Genomic DNA, 24,485 nt, shown 5'->3' with positions numbered 1-24,485 from the left:
ATGTTATCTTTACTGACTGTTGACTACTTAAACGATATAAATCTGAGGCATTATTATTTCATAATAATAAATACTGTGTTAATTTAACTCTGCGAGTTGCCACCAAATGGATTACTTTTGATACATTTGTATCTGTTTACTAGACAGTAGGGTTTTATTTTGACATGTTTAAAATGCAGGATTCTTTTTCTTGTTTTTACAGATGTCCAATTTGACTACTGTTGGCTTGGACCTAATATTTATGCTGACAGAATAAATAAAAACGTAACCACATGCAAAGACTTATTTGATCTCTTTTTGGCCAGCAACTCTACATCTGACCTCAAACCCTTAGATCTCCATATATGGAGCTGACCTGTTCTACCTGTTCTGACATTCCATATGTTGATCCTTCCCCATGGGTTGACACTAAAGGTCTCAGAGGCAGGTAAATCCTCCATTATAAAATGACAATTACCGTTCAATTTAACACTTACCGTATTTCTTTTAAAGGAAAGGTACTCAAACTAGAGCTGGTTGTCTGGGTTAGGACGGAGGACCCTCCGCAGTGGTGTCCTTAACTTAACCTGGGATGCCGAAATCTCTGACATAACGATATCGGGGTTGTAAGGCCAGATATCTGTCTCGTACTGTATGTCTCGTACTGAGGGTGATGGGGTCTCTCACAAGGAGCGTAGCAAATTATGCTTGCCTCTAACATCAAGGGCAACAACCACTCTTATAGGGTAGGCTGAATTCACAATGTCACGATGATGATGCCAGTCGGTCGAATACCCGTCACAATGAGGATGCTAATCGTCCATATCCATATATGGAGTTTGTACATTGACCTGATGTCAGCACTAGACTAGATATCTCTGTTGTCTCCATATATGGAGCTCTAGGTGAAAGCCTTTGTTACAGGCTGTGTGATAATAAATGTCATACCTCAATTTGTATGCCAAATACCTGCATAGAAATGACACTGCCCCCGCTGCCACACTAGAGTTCTCATCAGGCCCGAAAATTAAGGCCCGGCCCTAACTCGGCCCTCGTCAAACCCTGTGTACACTCAAGACACTGCCCCCGCTGCCACCCTTAGAACTCCATATATGGAGCTGACCCGTTCTGACATTCCATATGTTGATCTGACCTAATCAAACCCTGTACACTTAAGACACGCTCCATATATGGCCAGTACAGAATTCATTCCATATGTTGATCTGACCCCCCATGCCAAAGTGCCAGCGCTCGCCCAGCAGTCTGCTGTCACCCAGGCGGATGCAACCTCGCTTCTCGCCCTCAGGCGTCCCACTGGTATGATTCTGATGATGATAATGACGACGATGATACATTAATAATAATAAAAAGATGGTTGTGATTTATAAAACAAATTAGGCTACCACAACATAACGTGTCGTTTTTTTTATGGCGTGCCCCCACGACGATTATAAGAACATTTCGTCCCTGTATCTATCTATCTATCTATCTATCTATCCATCCATCCATCCATCCATCCATCCATCCATCCATCCATCCATTTCTTTGTTACACAACTGTACAGATGTTACAGGTGGCTGAGTGGCAGCTGTGTTGATTGTTTACTGAATCGTCCCCTGCCTGTGATAGGCTCTTAGATCTGGTCGAATCCTTCTTAGACCAATCAGATGCGCTTTTGGAAACGTAAAGCTCCCGGATGTCTCGCGTGTCCAATATGTGCTCGAGTCTAACCTGGACCCCATAGCCCCAAAGGACGGTCAGCTTTGGGGAAGGAACTGCAGGTATCATTCCAAAATAAATACCTCGACAAAAAGGTATATTATCCACCTTCTGTTCTCTATTATATATATATTTTTTATATTAAAATATATATACAATGTATACTTTAAAGCTAACTTTAGCTCATAAATCTGTTAATCTTTAAACCAACATTTTACAGATATAATAAGTAATACACATTTTGTGTGAGCTAACCGTCGCGTGACAACAAACCCCGTCGTCCCTGCGGGCTATGGGATTTAGACCGTTCTCATCTGCCTGCTGCTGCCGCTAGGTTCACGTGTAACAAAACAAAACATACTGGTGATACTGCCCGAGATTTTGCTGCTGTTCAGATGACATGTTAGCCGTTTAGGGCTCTGTCTGGAAGGCGTCTCGCGTTACAACGCTAGTCCGGAGAGTAGGAAGAAGCCAGCGGGGAAGCTTTCATTGAACATTCCCAACACTCAAGTAAGTCTCGATTTCTGGTCTTTGTTGTCTTATCCGTTTTAATAATTCAGATGCACGATTGATCGGAAACAGCCCCAAAACGGAAACGCATTGATCCCTCAAGATGGCTAGGTGGTGATATGGAAAAACCGGTTTTCGGACTAACATTGTTGTAGCCTCACACCCATGAACATGGTGGTGTGATTGTTTGGTTTCGTGAAAATAAAGATTCCTGCAAATGAATCACCGATTTTCTTATGGTAAAGGTTGCTGAAAATAACCACCGTCCTACTCCAAAGTCTTACTCCATGTATTTCAGTGTTTTTCAATGTGTGTACTGTCCTTCCTTGTTGTCCTGCCCCAACTCTGCCAAAACTGTAGCCAGAATGAGAGAACGTGCTGTGTAAACAAATCCTGGAATGCATAAAGGAAGATCCCCATTCCCAGGCTGCATGTCTCCACCCCCTGACCTGTGTTTATCAGACACATACAGTCAGACTCATAGCCCAGCAGCGCTGACAGTGACAAAAGTTAGTAGGCTATTACATTTCTCACCTTGCCTCGGGTATTTACAGTACTATACTGCATACTTTTTTGTCTTAAGGTGAATCCTTCTGGTGAGACATGGCGGAGGGTGGCTTCGACCCCTGTGAATGCATCTGCTCCCATGAGTATGCCATGAGACGGCTCATCAACCTGGTAAGTGATGTACACTTAGATAAAGGGTTATTTATTGTGCTAGCTCCTTGGGATCCAGTTGAAAGGCCTAATCAAGTAATACAAAATAAGTATCGTGCAAGAAGTGTAAAGTACAATTTATTCAGTTGAAGTGTATGTAGAGAAGAAACTCACAAAACGTTTTTATTTGTATTTACTTTGTTTAGCTACAAGGTTAATGAAAGGCTTTTCTTGGGGAGAAAGGGAGCAATAAAAGAGAAGACTATTTGACCCAGGATATCCTGGTTCCTGGTCCTGTTTGTCTTGAGTGGCTCGCTGCACACCAGTTTGACTGTCGATCAGGTGTACCTGTAGATGAGAGCATTTATGCTTCTGTCACTTGTTTTTTACCCAATAGTGAAAGGAATAGTCTTAAACTTTTTTTTCCCTCCAGACCTTTCTCTCTGTCTCTCTTGTTACTCTCCCCCGCTCTCTCTAAACAAACATGCTACATCCACTTTAACAAAATTAATAGCCTCAAGGTTAGTTTTATCAGGCAGCCAGGCAACCTCATTGGCTTCATTACACTGTTGTAACAGGGCCTACGTGGCAAGCTGCAATTGGCCCAGGACATCCCTGGGGGCTTCCTGATACAGTATAGGCTACAGGTGGAAGGAATTTGAGTTCTCTAAGTTCTCAACATGTGGGTCGGAACCGCCAGGGGGTCCCCTCATGGTTTTTGGGGGGTCCCCAATTGACAATTTAAGGACATTTAAGACATTTTTAAAAAAGAAAAGAAAGACCAATCAAAAGTAATCAAGATAATTATAGAAACTGGTCAAACATTGGCCAAATTGTCAAATAATATAAGAAACAGGCAAACATTGTGGAAATAACCGATCTACGGGGGGGGGGGGGGGTAGTAAACCTAGACCACTGGGTACTTTGTGCGTCTTAGAAAGTCTGGTGCATCTTCTCTTGAATCTAGGGGGACGCGTTCTAGCGTGCACGCACATGCACCGTTCCGTCCCTGCGTGTCAAAAAATGACTGGTACCACGGTGTGGTACTGCGTTCTACGAGCATGACACCACTGGGGATCACTTAAAACTGCAGGATCACTTGTCTTAAAACTGTAGATGCATTCTGGAAAACAATTAACTACGACTGAATGTTTAATGTGTGATCATCAAGTAGGTGATTTGGTTGTACTTGGCTTTGTGCTTTGTGCAGTTAGACTGAGCCCTGTGTGCATGTCTCATGTACTAATGTGATGAGTCATCGTGATGGGGAACTATGCACAGAAACAAATTTCACCCATCGTTTTTCTTGTAAAACTGTGATGTGACAATACAAATTGCGATTCAATTTTGGACATTTCAAGCAACCTCCCCCTCATTTCTGATTATTATTTTTACTTCTTTTTCTGCTTTTATATTTTTGCTCTGTGGTGTCTTAGTGGTGTAAAGTATCTCACTTTTACTCCACTACATTTATTTGAAAACTTTAGTTACTTTGTAGATTTTGATTACTATAGCAAAATATACACTAACCACTTTAACACTTTTTAAACTTTACTTACTTTTTGACTTTTACTGTAACATATATATTGAATTTTTATTTAAAGGATAAGCCCCTTGCGATGCATCATCTTGTTTTAGAGGGGGGTCCTCATAACAGAGTATTTCTATATTGCAGTAATTGATACTTTTACTTAAGTAAAACATTTGAGTACTTTTCCCACCACTGCTTAAGCATTCTTATTTTCTCTTCCAGCTCAGGCAATCCCAGTCCTACTGCACAGACACGGAGTGCCTTCAAGAGTGTATGTATAAGCGTTACTTTGTGGGTTTTATATTGAGCATTGTTTCTCTCATATTTGATGTTTTATCAGGAAGCATTCATAATAGGAAAGAAGTACTCACATGATTTACAAGTAAAAGTATCAATTCTGCAATGTAGAAATACTATGTTACAAATAAAAGTCTTGAATTAAAAATGTACTTGAGTAAAAGTACAAAAGTATTGGTATAAAAATATGCTTTGATGTAACTAAAAGTAGAGATGATCATTATGCAGAATGTCCCATTTAAATGTATACAAATGTAAAAAGAAAAGAAAAGCCTGCTGAAGGATTTAGGTGAGGTGCTGGAGTCATAAAAGTATAGAAATGAAACAATAAAGGGAGGCTCCGCACACTCAAATCTCTGCACAATCGATAGGTTCAATGCAAGCTTTCGGTCTACTGACCTTCAGGCAAGTTTTAAATGTATAAAACAATCTTTTGAAAATAGCAGATGTACAAGCTGCGACGCATTGTGCGCTATAGTTCAGCTATTTTCAAATGGCTGAAATGTATATAGGGCTGAAGTGGATAATGTGTGTTTTGTAATAATAATCAAAATCTCCAAAGTAACTAGTAACTAAAGTTAACATCGCAGGAAAAGTATAATATTTGCCTCTGAGATGTAGTGGAGTAGAAGTAAAAGTATACTGAAAATTGGAAATAAAAACCACACCCGTGTGAAGTGAGGGGCGTTCTTATCATGCTATGATTAGGTGATTATGATGTGTCAAAACAAACTATTAAATTATCTTTATTGTTAATGGGATTTAATGTTTGTGTTAGGGACAAGATGACGTAAATTTTCCGTTCATTGTCAATGGCGTTTTTAAAACAAACATTGAACTAAAAACAAACATTAAACCTGTATATAGGAGGGGCTGGCGCCCCTCAAAAAAAAAAATACTCAAAACCTTACTTAATACAGTGCTTGACTACATGTACTTAGTTACTTTACACCACTGTTCACGAGTGTAGATTTCTTCCTGTATGTACAGTGCCAGCCCCCGGTGGGCCAGTGGGAGCTGGAGGTGAAGGTGACCTGACTTTTCCCATGATTTTTATGGGATGGATGCTGCTGGCCTTGATACTCTTCGTGCTCCGCCCAGCTAGCCTCAGAGGTCCACGTCTCACAGGCAAACCCACTGGACCCCACAATGTTAGTATCAATTAACATGCACGTGTGGTTACTCTAATAATTTATTCTTTGTCATTTTCTTCTTGAAAAGAAAGAAACACCGTTTGTTGCGTGAAATATTTTGCAGTTCTAGCAGGGAGAGTATTACACATTTGTGTACGCTAATAGTTTTTTAATCTCTCATCACACATTTCTTGTACCTACTAGTGACTGTAATGCCAATTGTAAAAGTAATCTTCTATCGCAGAGAATGAGGCAGAAGGGTGAACAAAACAAATGTGGGAGTATCCGCATAAAGTTGTATTTTGCCCAATCTGGCCTGTGACCTGACAGAGAATGGTTACCAATAGTTATGTGGGACATGCCACCATGTTTGGAGGAGTGACAATAGGAGAGATTGTAATATTTGTCTCCACCAGGCCGAAGGCATGGGGAGAGAGTATGTTTTGCACTCCGTCCGTGTGTGTGTGTGTGTGTGTGTGTGTGTGTGTGTGTGTCCTTCCTTCCTTCCGTCCTTCCGTCCGTCCGTTATCAGCTAATCTCCGGTACCGTTGGCCCGATCCATGCCAAACTTTGCACACACACTCCATGGATGCCAACGATGAACCTCTGCCCCAAATATTCCTCAACGGCCTGTTATAGCGCCACCATGAGGCCGATTTAGGCAAAACACATTTATGTAGATTACTCGTACACATTTTATCCATACATCACACAATTCGGTATACACTATCTCCATAGTCATGTGATCAACACAGATCTGCACAATTTCCCATCTTCCATCCTGATTGGCTAATATTGGCTTCCAAAGCTCACATGATTGGTCCGTTTCGAACAAAATGCCACAAATCACAAACACAGTGTGCAATTTCCGTGAAATTATACACGCACATTTCCACTAGGCAGAGGACGACATGCCACTCATTATTTTCCAAATCAGCCTCATGGTGGCGCTATAACAGGCCAATTCCTGTTTTTAGCTATAACTTCATCAATCTGTATACAACGTATGTATGCGCACTCCCTAGAGGCCATGAAAAATCATTGTCCCTGCATCCCTCCACATCTGCCGGTTATAGCGCCACCATGAGGCCGATTTCTGCTAAACACATTGCTTATGTTAGTCGCACAGATTTCATCCAAATCTCACGCAAATCGGTACACATGATCTCTGTAGTCATGTGATCAAGACGAGTCTGTTGGATTTATCAGATTCTACACTGATTGGCTAACATTGCCTTCTAAAGTTTTCAGGAGTGGCCCGTTTCGTTCAAAATGCTGCACATGTCCTGCTCATCCACAATTCTATCCTCAGAGATTCTATGAGTGATCTGGCTCTGCATTTCCTCAACAAAATGAAGAAAATTGTTGCAAAAAACAAACGAACAAAAAAACATGTTTATATTACTCCTAAACATTTTGCCAAACATCACATACACTCCTATCCTCCTGGTGGAGACCTGTGCCCAGAAGGGCACTTTTTCTAGTATCACCTATTCCTCTCTGACAAAACCAAGGAAATGCCCAAGCCTCAATTGTTGGTTGAATAGTAGCCTGCCCCAGCCAGTGTGATTTCTGGTCTAGAAGGGCAGATTAAAATTTCAGCAGAAAACATCCGTGGGCTCCTATTGGTTCACACCGATATGTGCGTCCGCCCCGCCCCCCTCAGACACAGCTCAGAACCCTGTGGAGCGACGCCCCCCTTGCCCGCTAACCTTGCGTCACCAGACTTTCCACCCCAGAGGAAAGCCTGGTCTGTCTGTGTTCCCAAATTGCCTTTGTGATCCGGTCTAGGCGTGGTCTAGGCCAGGTTTTGTTGGGTAGGCCCTAAAATGATGATGCCCTTGATCGCGGGGAATTATTTTGGTTAATTCTGAATCCGTTTTTGTGGTTTTGGTCTGATGACTACTACAAACCAGTGACTACAACATGACTTTAACATGAAGTTATCATCTGCTCCCGACCAGATCAGAAACACCAAAATGGTATGGGTCCCAGGCTACCTGCACACTGGTTGGGTTGGAAATGAAAGGTTGACTCCCACTTCCTATTTCTGAAATTTCAATGGCTTTTCTCAGGCTTTTCTTTTTGAGCCGAATGTAAACTAAAATAAATGCCTGGGTACCGAGGCTAGTTAATAGTAACATGCTCAAAACAAGGAGAAGGAAGGGATTAGACTAGGGATGTCAACGGGTAACCAGATAGCCGGTTAGCCGACCGTTAAGAAATATCCGAATATGCTTATCGGCTTTATGGTTAATTTGCATAATAATAAATTCATGTTCTGATCTCAAATCAATCGTTTTTTAGTAATAGTACAACATAAACATTACAGATACTTTAGTTGTCACTGTACAATACTTTAAAACAGTTGTCATGTTGCACACATGCCTAAAATTGCTGTTAATTGCGCCGCCCACGTTGAAAACAATGTATTTCAAACTCCAGCTTGTCACACTCAAGGCTGCATGAACAGCGCTCGAGCGCTGTTTTCTGAACCCTCAATGGCGCAACTCTGTCATACTTCAACGGCTCTGCACAACAGTAGCTTTGCGTCAAAACTAATCTCGTCTCGCTTGACAGCGAGACGAGATTAACACAACATGTCTACCGTATCAATGAATGGAGGGCCTACTTGGCATTATTAAATCCATTATTGGCCAGGCTAAAGTTTACAGCCTCCTCCGTCTTCCCACTGACACGGCTATCAAGTTAGCCATGTGCTATCTTTTTAACCGGCAGGCAGCAGGGACTGAGAGGGTTCAAAACTGTACCTGCCTGGACACTGTAACAGTCCACAAAGATCACCATTGTTATTGTTCTTATGTTAATAAATCCAGACCTAAACGTCCAAGATTAATACAAAATGTAAACTATCTTGTTTATATATTTTTCATTGTATTGGGTTGCAGAGCAATGACCGTGGGCCCCCTGCACCACCTATTGACTAGCAGTGGACCCAGGGAACCCATGATCATCCAACCGTTGTGACTGGACCTTCACAGTTGGCAAGTTACTGTGAGCTGGACTGCACCAACTCCCTGCCAACCTTCATTTGACTTTTGCTTTTTCCTTTTCTGGTACCATTTTCTATGTTCATTTTTTGATTAGATTTATTTCTGAGATAGGTGTGTTTTAACAGAGGTTGTCAAGTTAATTTTATTGTGATGGAATTATAACCATGTCTTTCCCCCCAACTACGGTGCAGACTTTTGCTATTCGAAATCAGACACAAGGTCAAAATGAAGGAATGTGTTACAAGGATTAGGGGAGAAGGGAGGGGTGGCCATGAATTCCTCTCTGGACAGTCAAATTGCTATTCTAGTTCTTGCTGAGCAATACTGGGTGGAGGGTTCTTAAACGTTTAACACATACATTCCACTTAGATGTAACAACTCTGTATAGTGCCAGTAATTTTGTCAAATGGCCTTCACAAACGGTATAGTTGTTCAGAAGGTATACTTAAAAAGATTGCAATTTAACAGTTGCAATGTAACCCCTGCTTCCCCATTCCCCACACACCTCGCTGTGGCGTGTTTAGTAGCGACTGTGAGCTGTGCATCTGTATTTGACTTCGGACTCTCTTCACCATGATATTTGTTTTGATAACACATTGATGAAAATAAAATATCTATATTTCCCAATGAAAAGTTACCAAGCTTCAATACTGGAAGAAATATGTATGTGTGACAAACACACACACACAAACAGAGAATTGTTGTTGTTTTTTTTACATGTGTTCTCATGCAGGCTGCAATGACTTTAAATCATTCAACCCAACTGGAAAGTTGTTAGGACTAAAAGTGATTTACCTTAAGATTTAACTGCTGTCAGTTCAGTTGAAACAACTGAATCTCATTTATTTGAGTATGTAGTCATCTAGGAATGGGTCCCAATTATGGAAATTAGAGAACTGTAATATTTGTATAGTGTTATGCAAATGATATATTGTCTATCCAGAAAGTGATAAGTGTGGCATGGTCTTTTACATACAGCTTAAGGGTTGATTGGATCAAGACAGGCCTTCAGGCCAAGGTGCCATTGCTCACAGACGCGACCTAACAACAGCATGGAACAATACACTATATAGATTAAAGTCTTCATATCTACCCACAACAGGTTTTACAGGTAGCTAAGACATTGTATTAGCACTTTTGTTACAATACATTCATGTAAATACTGGCCTTGAGAATACCAGGGTTCATGTAACATACCCTACCATCATTGTGGTGTGGCATTAGATTGAATTGATTGATTCTTAAAATGTCTGTCCTATTACTAGTAGTGAGTACTAAACAGGAGGCAGTTGTGAGAAGCACATTCTACAATTGTTTTGTAACAGTGCCAATGTGAGGTGTTGTGGTCTTAATACTAACATGGAAAGATCTCTCACCTATTCAGAAAGTTGATAACCGCAAGACACAAATTTGAAGGAAAAGAAAAGCTAGAAGCATTTTCTTTCCACCAGAATCAGCTTTATTATGGTCACTAGGTTTACAGAAGTAAAGAAGTGGGTGAAATTATTTTTTGTGCATCGTTCCCATCGTATCTTTATTTCGTAGAAGTAAGAAATGGAAGAAGAAAGGGGAGGGCAAAGGAGATCAAAAAATAAAAATACAAAATATTTACATGCGTATCTACATGGTGCCTGAGATAGGATATAAAAGGTGTGTAAGCATAGCAGCAGATGTATGCTGTGCATGATATACTTATGGGCATTGGTTAACACATTTAACGCCATTGCCGACGATCTAAGGGCAATTAATAAATACTACGCTTAGCGCCATTGCCGGAGATCTTCAGCAATAGATCTTTTATAGTACTTTTGATTATGTTAGCATTGAGTTGCTACCTGGTGTTGTCAATAACACTGGAGCACGCCATCTTGAATTGCGCACACACCCACGCCTGTTCTGTTTCTTTCAATTGACTCTATCTCCAATTCCCAGATGGCATTTCTGGTCAAAACAAGCTTTATTCCATGGCCAATAGCTGATGCTGTGATCGCCGCGGTAGTCCTTTCTGATTGCCCAGCGGGGGACCAGAAGTGATATGCGACACACACACACTAGTTAGACAGCATAACATCCGGTCGCAGATTTTTGCCTCTTCAAAATAAGGGTTGAAGGGGGTGCTAAGGTGCTAGAAAAAAAAGAATCACCATCTCATTCGTAACTAAAATAGAGATGTGTAAAGATCTCACACGCTTCTGAGTACGTTATGCAGTGGAATTGGTTACCTGGCCCTTGTGGAAGTTTGGCTGTAAAAAATAAAAATACATAATAAACTGGGGATGCATTTAACATTAGTTTATAACTTATAAATGAGATGGGTAAGTCGTTTGGAAGTTCAATGTTAAACACAGGATATTAACTTTGATTGTCGTAGCCACTTTGACCATACTGTAAAGTAATTGTAATCATCTACAGAGGCTGTTGGTACAGTGTTCTGTATTTTATCTGCCGTGGACTACATGTTTTGGGTGTTACTGCCAACTATGCCCCTCCATGTAAGTAGCAGTGTGTTTCTTATTTGTTTCTCTTTTTTTGTTGGACCTTTTCAAAAATGTGTGTGAGGTGATGTGAAACAGGCTGTAGATATGGGAATCTTTTTCTTTTTTTTTGTAGATCAAGACAGCCCCTTGTCAAGTGTATCTGGTGCCATATGAGGCCTCAGTTTACACAGTAAATTCTATTTGAAAAGAAAGGGCTTCAACTATGCACTTTTCCTTACAAAATAACAAATAAATAAGAATGCAGTATTGTGTTGTATGTGTGTGTTTTTAAGCACTATTTTATGATCACACCAACAGACTCATACTTGCTTGTGTGTGTTTGATACATTTGTGTCGGTGCGTGATAGTGTGATTGTGACTGTGACGCGTTTGTTTTTTGCGCTTTTGCGCACGTGTGTGTGTGTGTGTGTGAGAGACAGACAGACTGTGTGTGTGTGTGTGTGTGTGTGTGTGTGTGTGTGTGTGTGTGTGTGTGTGTGTGTGTGTGTATGAGAGAGCGAGATATGGCAAGAGGTCTACTCTGTAGGAGAAGATGAGTTCAGTTTGTGCCTCAAGCAGAATGTAGTAATAATATCAAACCTTTTAATTAATTGTCTGGTTTGGATCTTATTGTGCATGCTATTCTTGTGTGATCCACAACACAGGATTGTGACTCAAATTATTAGTATTGCCACCGCCACCAATAACCATGATAGTGCAGCAGCTATTTGCACCAGGGGGCATCACTATGCCAGCTGTGATGGACATTTCCATTTAAGTTTTATTTTTGCCACAGACATGCAAAACAAGTGATCAATAATATTACACGGAAACACAAATGTATGGGACAGGCATTATATGTGGCATAATGCATGGTCCAAGTATATTCCATGTTTGGGATTTCAAATGGGTCTTATCAGTACAGTTGCAGGAGAGAAAGGGCCACTTGGCTGCAAAGGTGAATGTATTATATTATACACTTTATATAACAGTATATAGATAGAATGATAGATGGCTTTTCAGAGTTTACTAGTTTTCGCCGGCTGCCGGGCGCGGCTCGGCGGCTGCACTAATAACTTTAGGGCAGGCAAGTCTAGAGTTTGAATAGAGTGTCAGTCAAGTGTGGCATGGTCTTTTACATACAGCTTAAGGGTTGATTGGATCAAGACAGGCCTTCAGGCCAAGGTGCCATTGCTCACAGACGCGACCTAACAACAGCATGGAACAATACACTATATAGATTAAAGTCTTCATATCTACCCACAACAGGTTTTACAGGTAGCTAAGACATTGTATTAGCACTTTTGTTACAATACATTCATGTAAATACTGGCCTTGAGAATACCAGGGTTTTGATTGATTGATTGATTGAAGAATTTATTAACAGTTTGCAGAATTACAGTACATTTCAAGCACAAACTCAATACAAAGGCTGTTAACTGTGAGTGGACGACCCAATTAAGCATTACACTTGTTTCCAATAGGGTCCACCATGTTCAAATCATCAAAACATTTAGAGACGTACAAATAGACACTTCTATAGACAGAACAGGAATTCATCAAAAAGGAGGTAAAAAGGGAAAATAAATATATACAGTGAGGGGGAAAAAAAGGGGGGGGGGGGATTATGTAACATACCCTACCATCATTGTGGTGTGGCATTAGATTGAATTGATTGATTCTTAAAATGTCTGTCCTATTACTAGTAGTGAGTACTAAACAGGAGGCAGTTGTGAGAAGCACATTCTACAATTGTTTTGTAACAGTGCCAATGTGAGGTGTTGTGGTCTTAATACTAACATGGAAAGATCTCTCACCTATTCAGAAAGTTGATAACCGCAAGACACAAATTTGAAGGAAAAGAAAAGCTATAAGCATTTTCTTTCCATCAGAATCAGCTTTATTATGATCACTATAGGTTTACAGAAGTAAAGAAGTGGGTGAAATTATTTTTTGTGCATCGTTCCCATCGTATCTTTATTTCGTAGAAGTAAGAAATGGAAGAAGAAAGGGGAGGGCAAAGGAGATCAAAAAATAAAAATACAAAATATTTACATACGTATCTACATGGTGCCTGAGATAGGATATAAAAGGTGTGTAAGCATAGCAGCAGATGTATGCTGTGCATGATATACTTATGGGCATTGGTTAACATTAGTTTATAACTTATAAATGAGATGGGTAAGTCGTTTGGAAGTTCAATGTTAAACACAGGATATTAACTTTGATTGTCGTAGCCACTTTGACCATACTGTAAAGTAATTGTAATCATCTACAGAGGCTGTTGGTACAGTGTTCTGTATTTTATCTGCCGTGGACTACATGTTTTGGGTGTTACTGCCAACTATGCCCCTCCATGTAAGTAGCAGTGTGTTTCTTATTTGTTTCTCTTTTTTTGTTGGACCTTTTCAAAAATGTGTGTGAGGTGATGTGAAACAGGCTGTAGATATGGGAATCTTTTTCTTTTTTTTTGTAGATCAAGACAGCCCCTTGTCAAGTGTATCTGGTGCCATATGAGGCCTCAGTTTACACAGTAAATTCTATTTGAAAAGAAAGGGCTTCAACTATGCACTTTTCCTTACAAAATAACAAATAAATAAGAATGCAGTATTGTGTTGTATGTGTGTGTTTTGAAGCACTATTTTATGATCACACCAACATAGACTCATACTTGCTTGTGTGTGTTTGATACATTTGTGTCGGTGCGTGATAGTGTGATTGTGACTGTGACGCGTTTGTTTTCTGCGCTCGTGCACGTGTGTGTGTGTGTGTGTGTGTGTGTGAGAGACAGACAGACAGGGTGTGTGTGTGTGTGTGTGTGTGTGTGTGTGTGTGTGTGTGTGTGTGTGTGTGTGTGTGTGTGTGTGTGTGTGTGTGTGTGTGTGTGTGTGTGTGTGTGTGTGTGTGTGTGTGTGTGTGTGTGTGTATGAGAGAGCGAGATATGGCAAGAGGTCTACTCTGTAGGAGAAGATGAGTTCAGTTTGTGCCGCCCTCAAGCAGAATGTAGTAATAATATCAAACCTTTTAATTAATTGTCTTATTGTGCATGCTATTCTTGTGTGATCCACAACACAGGATTGTGATTCAAATTATTAGTATTGCCACCGCCGCCAATAACCATGATAGTGCAGCAGCTATTTGCACCAGGGGGCATCACTATGCCAGCTGTGATGGACATTTCCATTTAAGTTTTATTTTTGCCACAGACATGCAAAACAAGTGATCAATAATATTACACAGAAACACAAATATATAGCCTAATGGACTTGATGTGCCATAGTGTCTACTCTGTTCCACTGCACTACGTTTTAAAACAAGTCATTTATCAAAAAGCAGATCTACATTTATCAAAAAGCAGATCTACAAGCTAACAAACACATCACGGCATGTTGTGAGCTTGTAGATCAGCAATTCTCTTTTTTTAGCCTAATGCCCAAAATTGGGATGTCAGGGTTAAAGTGGTTAGCTTTAACCCAGCAAGACTGGGAAGTTATTCACTGTATAGCCTACTTGTGGCGGTCCTGGGACAGGCATTATATGTGGCATAATGCTTGGTCCAAGTATATTCCATGTTTGGGATTTCAAATGGGTCTTATCAGTGCAGTTGCAGGAGAGAAAGGGCCACTTGGCTGCAAAGGTGAATGTATTATATTAATGTATTATACACTTTATATAACAGTATATAGATAGAATGATAGATGGCTTTTCAGAGTTTTCTAGTTTTGCCGGCTGCCGGGCGCGGCTCGGCGGCTGCACTAATAACTTTGGGGCAGGCATGTCTAGAGTTTGAATAGAGTGTCAGTCAAAAGGGAGACATTGAAGAGGAGGGATGGATGGGGAAGGATCAACATGGAATGTAAAGCAAAGCAAAGTTCTTTGTTTACCCAGGGTAAGTGGACTAAGCTCGAGATGCTTGTTTACAGCCACGCCCTGCTCATAGAACATTTCATGGTTGGGGTTCAATGCCTTGCTCAAGGGCACTTCAGCGGTGGTAATTTTAACGTGCCGGTCCGGGGATTCGAACTGGTGACCTTCCGGTATCAAGACCGCTCCGCAAACCGTACGGCCACCGCTGTCAGAACAGGTCAGCTCCATATATGGAGATCTAAGGGTTTGAGGTCAGATGTAGAGTTGCTGGCCAATATTGATGACATCAGGTTATTATTAAATTCGATACAATGCAAACTCGCTCTGACAGTTGATACTTAATTTGAAAATAGAGGACCCAGTCGGAAGTAGCTTCCCTGCTGGGAAGGGGAAGGGAAGCCCCCCCCCCCCCCCCCCCCCCCCCCCAGCTCAGCTCAGAGGGCTGGTCTTATCAAGCTAGAACCTTTATAACGGCGCTATGAGCTAGAGGTGTGTCACAGTGTGCGTGAGTGAGTACAGAGACCACAGTCCAGACAGCAATAGAAGAAGTACCAGAGGGCTGGGTTGTGTGAGTTACATTCTACTTCTAGGTAGGTTCAGTCGAAGTTGGGAGAGAAATCTATGCTGTGAATTCCAGTCATTTGTCGTGACATTCGGACAGACAGATTCCAAGATCCATTCAACAACTTCCACGATCGACGGCTGCTTCACGAAGGTATTTGGGAAACGAGCTGAATTCTACACATTAGTACAGATTTATCAGATTGTCGAGTTGGCACCACAGGTAATGTAGCTAGCATGGATGCTAACATTAGCTAGCTAACGGAACTATGCCTCCATTCATTCATGATGTTACAGTTACAAGAAAAAGGTCCAGTTTGGTTTGAAAGTGAAACTTCTCCTCCTGAGTCCTGACTAACGTAACCACTTAAATACCGGCATCGCCTATTTGGACATGTCATTATAGGAGAGCATTTTAAAAGATCTTCAATAATCGTATCATTACAACTTGTAATTTGCCTACCTAACGGATTTAAGGTTAGCTGGAATAAAAGGCTCTTTCTGTTCTGCTTGGACCATACGTGGCTTACTTGGCTGAACTGAATGGGTCTTTATCCCCCCTTGGCTTGACAAGGTTTTACTGTTAACATTAGTCCAGTATAGAACAAACCACAACCTGGAAAGGATTAGGATTTAGGACATCGATCATCTTCTTGAGAGGGTTCTTCAACGTTTTACAAGCCATGGGAGAGAGAAGCAGGGAGTCAGGGACCCCCACTGTGTGTGTGTGTGTGTGTGTGTGTGTGTGTGTGTGTGTGTGTGGGGGGGGGGGGGGGTTAAGCCTTAAATTCAACTTGATAAGCGACTTTCCGATTCTCTCATCAATGTCTGTTGACTATTGAGAGATGGAGATTTGAGACTAAATGGTAAATCTAAAGCTACAGGACAGTGACTATGAAGTGGCTAAATTGAATCTAAGGGACTATGGGTTGCCTCCTAGTGATGCTGCAGCGTTGATGACCTCATAGAATTCATTTGACACATGTAAATTAAATGTTTTTGTGTTTGCTTGTTTCACACATTATCTTTGCTAATATGTTCTATTCGTGTTAGTAGTATTTTATTCCTTCCTTTTGTCGTTCCTATCAGAGAAAAATAGCTCTGTAATGAACCCATGTTCTTGAGTATCTCCAGTTTTAGGCTGTGGTGAAAAAAAGTGCATTTTTTACTTTTAAAAAAAGTAAAAAGTAAAAGTATCGACTATCGAACATGGAGTGTAGAACTACCGTTACAAGTAAAAGCCTGGAATTAAAAATGTACTTGCGTAAAAGTACAAAAGTATTGGCATTAAAATGTACTTAAAGTACCAAAAGAAGAAAGTACTGTCTTGCTCAAGGACACTTCAACACTAACAAATAAGTGCAATTTGTACAAATACCTACAAATTGTACTTGGTACAGTACAGTACTTAACTAAATGTATTTAGTTACTTTACACCCCTGCGTATAAATCAAAGTGAAGGAATTTAGGAAGGATCATTTTATGGATCACGATACAATGTTTTGTATTCTGATTCGAATGTTACAAAAGATTGATCAAATTAACACACAGTATGATTAATGTCCATTGATAAGAATGCATGTGCACAGTATGCCACGCCACAGATATGGAAATCCCTTTATCTATTAACTGCAGATTATCAAGGTGGAGACATTTTTTACTAACTACTAGATAAAGCAATCAATGTCTCCAGGGAAACATCCAGAGGGGGTGCCGGGGTGGGGCGTCAAATGCTTTGATCTTTGATGAATGGTGTCAGGAAAAGGGCATTCAAACAGTCAAAGGTGTGGTTGAATGACATTTCTATGCAAGTATCAAAAACTGTAAAGGATGACATGCAGCCGTGCTAACTAACTTGAAGAAAGAAATATTTATAGTCAAACTACCTGTGTGTGTGTAGGCAGTCCAGGGTTTCTTTGTTGTTGAAAGTACGGTATTTGTGGTAATTACATTGTTATATCAATATATAACCTTGTGTCACCACCAGGCTTTCCTCAGTACATGTAAAGCCTGGTTTCTATTCCGAATCCACCAGTCTAGAGCCCGCCTAATGCATTAGGTAATTTTTGCAGTGCACTCACATGCAAGCACTAGTCTGTTTCCGTATCCACTCTAGATCCAGACCGGATCAGCAAAAAGGGACTTGATCCCAGTCTAATGAATAGATCATTATACATCGCCGTGGGGAAATTGCAGCAACAGAGACAATATTCCATAGCCTGTTCCGAGTTATTGCTTAAACCAGCAATGCTGTAGGTCTTTAATTGTTATGGTATTTTGCCGGTGTGTTTTATTAGAACCCCCCGCACTTATTGCTACTGTATCTTAAATGTTGCATAATAGCGAGTACCTCTAACAACACTCTCTTCTCCAGATGTTTCAGATAAAGAAGATCTGTTGCATTGGCGCAGGGTATGTCGGAGGGCCAACATGCAGCGTTATTGCCCAAATGTGTCCGGGGATCACAGTGACTGTTGTGGATATCAATGAGGCTAGAATCAAAGCTTGGAACTCGGAGACACTGCCCATATACGAGGTAATCGTCCATAAAACCATCACTCTCTAAAGTATAATTCATGGCTGGAGCTTGTGTAAGAGATCAAAGCACAGCTGGAGGCACCTGGTCATTATGGGCAATAAATTAGCCTGTAACCTGTGTTTAACTTTCTTAGTGCCGCATGTTTGGCCCCACCCCGTTAAAGAGTCACTACAGCCATCCAGGCATCTAGAAAGGGAACTGTTATGGCCAGTGTCAAGATCTCTAGTCTATTGCAGGGGTTCTCAACGTTTTTGGCCGGGGACCCCCGGAAATGCTTTGGCCATGTCTCGGGACCCCCGCCCCGCCCGACCCCCAATATAAATTGACTGCTACAATAACATTAAACCATTTTGGGCGGGAACCCCTTTTGGTGTTTTAAGCATTGTTATAATTTAGCTATTTAAAAATAGCAGATCTACAAGCTCATAGCGCGCCACCGAGTGGCGCGCTACGAGCTTGTAGGTCTGCTATTTTTGAAAAATCGTGAAAATAAATTTTTAAAAAAATCTTTTTTTTAAAATAATTTGGGGACCCCCAAAATAATTTGGCGACCCCCCGAGGGGTCGCGACCCACAGGTTGAGAACCCCTGGTCTATTGCTCAGAGAAGTAAAAAAAAGAAAAGAGCCTTAATGAGTTCCAGACTCCTCGATGTTGCAACTTCTGAAGTTGTCAGCCGTTGAGTTGTAGCTCTAATGACGTCAAGGGTGACTAGTGTTGGCGTAAAGGGGGGATGACCACTCATGACCACTTGTGAAAGTAACGTTAAAACCGGGAAAGCATCTTTGTAACCACTTTAATCATAATTTTATACTTTGGCTATTCAAAAATAGCAGATATACAAGCTCAAAGCGCGTCACTTAGTGCCACGCTACGAGCTTGTCGATCTGCTACTTTTGGAAAATCTTGAAAATGTGTGCAAATCTTTGAATATAATTATATATAAGGGAACAATGGTCCCTGGAACCTCCAGATTGGTCGGCAACCAAATGCATATCATTTTGAGGGTCCTTCTTGAAGTTGTACCTTGTTTGTTTCACCCAATTTACCTTTCTTTTCTTCCTTTCTCCAGCCGGGCCTGAACGAGGTGGTTGAGTCATGTAGAGGACGGAATCTGTTTTTCTCTACAGACATTGATACTGCCATAAGGGATGCTGATCTAGTCTTCATCTCTGTGAGTCCTCTAGTTACCATGCCTGTTACAAACACACTACTTTCACATGTGATTTATTATGCTTGCTATTGTTTGACAATGCAAAACGAAATACAACCAAAATTACACACCACAAGTACGAATGAGTGATTGAATGGCTGTATCTTGGTGGCATTGGAATCCATGTAAAGTTATTCTCCAACCACAGGTGAATACCCCCACCAAGACCTACGGGATGGGGAAAGGCCGCGCAGCTGACCTGAAATACATCGAGGCATGTGCCAGGCGGATCGTGGAGGTTTCTGATGGCTACAAGCTCGTCACGGAGAAGAGTACAGTTCCTGTCCGGGCTGCCGAGAGCATTAGGCGTATATTTGACGCGAACACTAAACCTAGTCTCAATCTGCAGGTATGTTTGTGTGTCTGTGTGCGTTTGTTCTAGAGCTAACCCTACCTATATTCCAACTTTCCCTTTATTCATACAGACCAGGGTCGTAACACTCTCAGGTCTGTCTTATGCAAGTTACCGGTACTAAAAAGAAACAATGTTCCCCACATCTGTCTAGGTGCTTTCCAACCCAGAGTTCCTTGCGGAAGGAACTGCTGTGCGTGACCTGAAGGTGCCCGACCGTGTTCTGATTGGTGGAGATGAGACAGTGGAAGGTCAAAAGGCAATCAGAGCACTGTGTGCAGTGTATGAGCACTGGGTACCCAAGGAACGCATCATCACCACAAACACATGGTCCTCTGAGCTTTCCAAACTGGTATGCAAGGCAATTACTTTTTGTCTGTAATGCTGCGTTCACACGAGCGGAAACGATGAAAATGATCCAAGCGTGGTCAGCCACATTACGTAAATGAAAAAGGGTTGGGTTAGATGGCACAGGGAACTGGTTAACGGCAAGAATTTAGTTCTTCAGTTCACAGAACGGAGCAGGGATTGTGGTTGAGAAAGAAGGGGAGTGGAGGTGGAGAAACAAAAAGATAAGATTGATTGATGCTTCACTGCGTCATTGAAGTGCTGAAAAGTTTTAAGTCAATAGAATTTGTTTTTGTTACGTGCCCGTCAAGTGGGGGATTTCTAGCTTTTTTTTTAGCTTCATGTTGCTGGCTTCCATTTAAAATGACTTGTTGTAGCATGTTCTGTTACCACTAGTGTGAATGCAGCATAAGCGTATCCACAAGTGTCTTTTTTTGAATTCCAATAAACAAAACCCTACTGTACTGTATGTGTAGACGGCCAATGCATTCCTGGCCCAGCGGATCAGCAGCATCAACAGCATCAGTGCTCTGTGTGAAGCCACCGGCGCTGACGTGGAGGAGGTCGCTAAGGCTATCGGCATGGACCAGAGGATAGGCAGCAAGTTCCTCAAAGCCAGCATAGGTAAGAAAGGCCTAACGTCTCTATTCTGGGGTGAACATTCCCACAACATGTTGCATCAGGTTTCGTTGTGACCGTATATAGGCTATTTTGGTGTAGATGTGGTGTACAGGGAAAATAGGAGGGGTGGGGGGGATTATAGACCCCCTAGGGGCCCCAGTCAACTAAGAAAGGTTTACTGTCAGTGGTTTGTTCTGTTCAAATCTGGCTTAATGTGCTTGCTCGTTGCTTGTTGTCGTTGCTTGTTGTTATTGCTTAATGTAAGTCGCTCTGGATTAAGAGCGTCTGCTAAATGCCTAAATTGTAAATTGTAAATTGTAAATTGCTCTCTCTCTCTCTGACCAGGTTTTGGTGGCAGCTGTTTCCAGAAGGATGTATTGAATCTTGTGTACCTCTGTGAGGCCCTCAACCTCCCCGAGGTGGCCAATTACTGGCAGCAGGTGGGAACCAAACGATACATTTCACAGCACTATATCGATATATCTTGGATTATGTTGTGTCTCAACATCTATGTAAAGCGCCTTCGATAAAGGCGCTATATAAATGCACCATTTAATATTCTTTTACCTCATCATCTCTCCGATTCTTTATCCCAGGTCATCGACATGAATGAGTACCAGAGGAGACGATTTGCTTGCAGGATCATAGACTGTCTCTTCAACACTGTCACTGGCAAGAAGATTGCCCTGCTAGGTTTCTCGTTTAAAAAAGACACGGGTGACACAAGGTAGGTCATAAATCACTTCAGCTTCTTCTTAGGCCCTATATAGGTACGGTACTTTGTTGTATGGCGACTAGTAAAAATATCTGAGCTTGTAGATCTGTTATTTTCAAAGTTTTAAAGATTTTCGCAGTCAATGCCATGCCAAAAACAGGGACGCCAGGTTTAAATTGGTGAACTTATATTTACACACCTCATTCCCTCTTGTCACGCCAACAAACAGCTCTGTTCTGTAAAAGATCCTATCACACTCTGCAGATATTTAAATTACACAGTTTATTCAATTAATCATTACATTGTTATTACTTGCCAGGGCCTGTTAAGTGTGTATAAAGGTGCATGCTGAACATTTATCTACTTTTGGGTGTGGCTATATTGACAAAAGCAGTGTCTATAAAAGATTAATGCAAGCAAACATTTGCTGTATTCTGACCCTCTGTCCGGCTTCTATGAGGTAAAATCCTAGAGTGTCTGGTTCTATGAGCTGCATGTTTGTGTTTTGAACCCCAGAGAGTCATCGAGTATCTACATTTCCAAGTATCTGATGGATGAGGGGGCCAAGCTGTTCATCTATGATCCAAAAGTCCTTAAGGAACAAATCATTCACGACCTCTCCCAGCCCATCATCTCAGAGGACCCAGAAAGAGGTAACTGGTGTAAAAAATAAATAAAGACGTGAATGAATTTGAAGTCCTTAATACTCATTAATACCACCCTCCCAACCCCCGCCCCCCCAAAAGAAGGAGAAAAAAAATTACAAATTACCATGGGGTGAATAGAAAAAAGTCATTTTGGGGGTGAACTATCCCTTTAAATTAAATTCAGTCTTAACAAACCTATAGCAATTGAGGGATACAGTATAAATTGACTGTCTATCTGCCCAGCCAATTAAATTATTAATGTATAAACACTGACCAAAAGTAAGTAGAATCATGGGATTTTTAATTGGAAAACCGGTAGGAATCTTGATATATTCTGAATGATCAATTTATTTATTTTATGAAAGGGGAGGGGGGTGTCCTTTTAAAAACGGTTATTGCTCATGCTCATATTTTCCTTGGGTGAACACGCTGTGAATGAACCATGACCATAAGTATTACTAAGCATCAAGAGACTGATGACTCGTTGCTGATTACTTACTGGGAGTGGCTTTTTTTTCTCACTTCTCTTTATTAAAGTGTCTGAGTTGGTGACCGTGACAACAGATCCCTATGAAGCTTGCCACGGTGCACACGCAGTGGTCATCTGTACCGAGTGGGACATGTTTAAGGTCAGACACACACACACACACACACACACAGTCACACACACACACACACACACACACACACACACACACACACACACACACACACACACACACACACACACACAAAGTAAATCTGGAATCATTAAGGAAATCACATGTAAACAGCTTGAATTGACAAGAGCTAACCCCTCATGTTTCTCCACAGGAGCTGGACTACGAAAAGATCTACAAGAAGATGCTTAAGCCAGCCTTCTTATTTGATGGTCGGAGAGTGTTGGACCATCTCCATACTGAACTACAGGACATAGGCTTCCAGGTAATTACAGAGGGGCCTGAAAAGAATATACATACACACTTTTATTTTGTTCTTTTTTTCTTTTCTTCCAAAGCAAATATTCGGTTTCTTACGAGCTTTACAGGTTTTTCGTTTCCTAGAAGTGCCTTTGGTTAACGATAGCAACTTTCATGTTGTTTTTCAGATTGAGACCATTGGAAAGAAAGTGACAGCATCACGTATCCCCTACACCCAATCAGCTGTATGCCCCAGCCGCCACTCTGTCAGTGAACCACCCACCAAAAAAGCCAAAATTTGAACCCTGCTTCTCCCCCACTATGTGCACTACATTCCTGCCTTTTAACCCTTTCTGCAGTGGGTGTCCAACATTTCAATTACCTTCAATCAATCATTCTTGTTGGAACGTGCTTAAAGTGGCATTCCACTAATTTTCAACATTTTACTATGTCATTAATATACCTTAGAGCGGTTGTGTGGAAATAATAAAAAAGTCCCCCCATTCTGTGTTTCCTAGAACTAGAGGTCTGAAAAAAATCATTAACATGGTGAAACACATCTTGATGATGTCATCAAGATGTGTTTCACCATGTTAATGATTTATTTCATACTTACAGTTCTAGGAAACACAGAATGGGGGGACTTTTTATTATTTCCACACAACAGCTCTAAGGTATATTAATGACATAGTAAAATGTTGAAAATGGGTGGTTTTCCCCTTTAATGGTTATATATATACCAAGTGGTTTGTTGGCCAAATTCTGCTTGACAATGGGTTGCTGAATGAAGATCATTAATGAAATGAATTATGTAGAAGTGGTATCCAGTGCAAAAAAAGACCCAATCACGAGACTGTCTTATTGTACATGTCCTGCTAATAACTGGCAGTCGCCAGTTATTTTAAATGCAAATGTTAACAGAGTAGTCTTATAAAGTATTTACTGTAATGTAATCCAATATTGCCTTAGCAATGGCACAAGTTTTTATACATTTTTCTAAAAACTATTTTTTATAATTCATCTGAGTGTATGTTGATGAGCGATGTTATCAAATGAGTCTGTTTACCAAATGGGCCAATGCAATAAAAATAAAATCACCTGAGACTATTCTTGTTAATTATTTTCCTACAACTCCTACATTTAAACAAATGCCCTACTTTGCCATACTAGTGTCAAAAATGACAAGCTCAAAATGTATTGCGTTTTGAGCTTGTAGATCTGCAATTCTTTTTTTCTTCTTTTTTTTATCCCATGATTTTGTAACCCATTTTTCACCCCTGTATCAATCATCTAATGTGATCCTGGGCTCTACACACCCTCCGCCACTTCATGCTTGAGTGTCCAAGTTGCTCCTTTACACCTGACAGGGGGGAGTTTCCCTGGTTGGACGTAGTGCGTGGAAGGAACA

At 41.0% G+C, this 24,485-nt stretch overlaps 2 protein-coding genes across 3 annotated transcripts; both read left to right on the top strand.

Annotated features, from left to right (window-relative positions):
- The first annotated feature begins 1,672 nt into the window (after window positions 1–1,672).
- On the top strand, window positions 1,673–11,584 carry smim14 (small integral membrane protein 14). Of its 2 annotated transcripts, XM_079499022.1 has the most exons (6): window positions 1,738–1,793; window positions 2,114–2,208; window positions 2,792–2,886; window positions 4,619–4,667; window positions 5,684–5,844; window positions 8,736–11,584. In XM_079499022.1, the coding sequence occupies exons 3-6, from the start codon at window positions 2,812–2,814 to the stop codon at window positions 8,772–8,774; spliced, it is 324 nt and encodes a 107-aa protein (XP_079355148.1). In that variant the 5' UTR covers window positions 1,738–1,793; window positions 2,114–2,208; window positions 2,792–2,811; the 3' UTR covers window positions 8,775–11,584. The 2 variants fall into 2 exon arrangements, with proteins under 2 accessions (XP_079355149.1, XP_079355148.1); XM_079499023.1 differs by lacking the exon at window positions 2,114–2,208 and having other exon boundaries at window positions 1,673–1,793.
- Window positions 11,585–15,704: 4,120 nt separating this feature from the next.
- ugdh (UDP-glucose 6-dehydrogenase) lies at window positions 15,705–23,564 on the top strand. Its single transcript, XM_079499013.1, has 12 exons — window positions 15,705–15,899; window positions 18,120–18,281; window positions 19,355–19,456; window positions 19,644–19,844; window positions 20,002–20,199; window positions 20,672–20,819; window positions 21,162–21,256; window positions 21,413–21,543; window positions 22,048–22,184; window positions 22,716–22,807; window positions 22,992–23,102; window positions 23,266–23,564. The coding sequence occupies exons 2-12, from the start codon at window positions 18,120–18,122 to the stop codon at window positions 23,377–23,379; spliced, it is 1,491 nt and encodes a 496-aa protein (XP_079355139.1). The 5' UTR covers window positions 15,705–15,899; the 3' UTR covers window positions 23,380–23,564.
- Window positions 23,565–24,485: the final 921 nt, after the last annotated feature.

This window comes from Electrona antarctica (assembly GCF_951216825.1).
Source record: "Electrona antarctica genome assembly, chromosome: 4".
NCBI lineage: Eukaryota > Metazoa > Chordata > Actinopteri > Myctophiformes > Myctophidae > Electrona > Electrona antarctica.
Note: the sequence above shows the minus strand (reverse complement) of the source record. Positions and strands in the feature narration are given on the sequence as shown.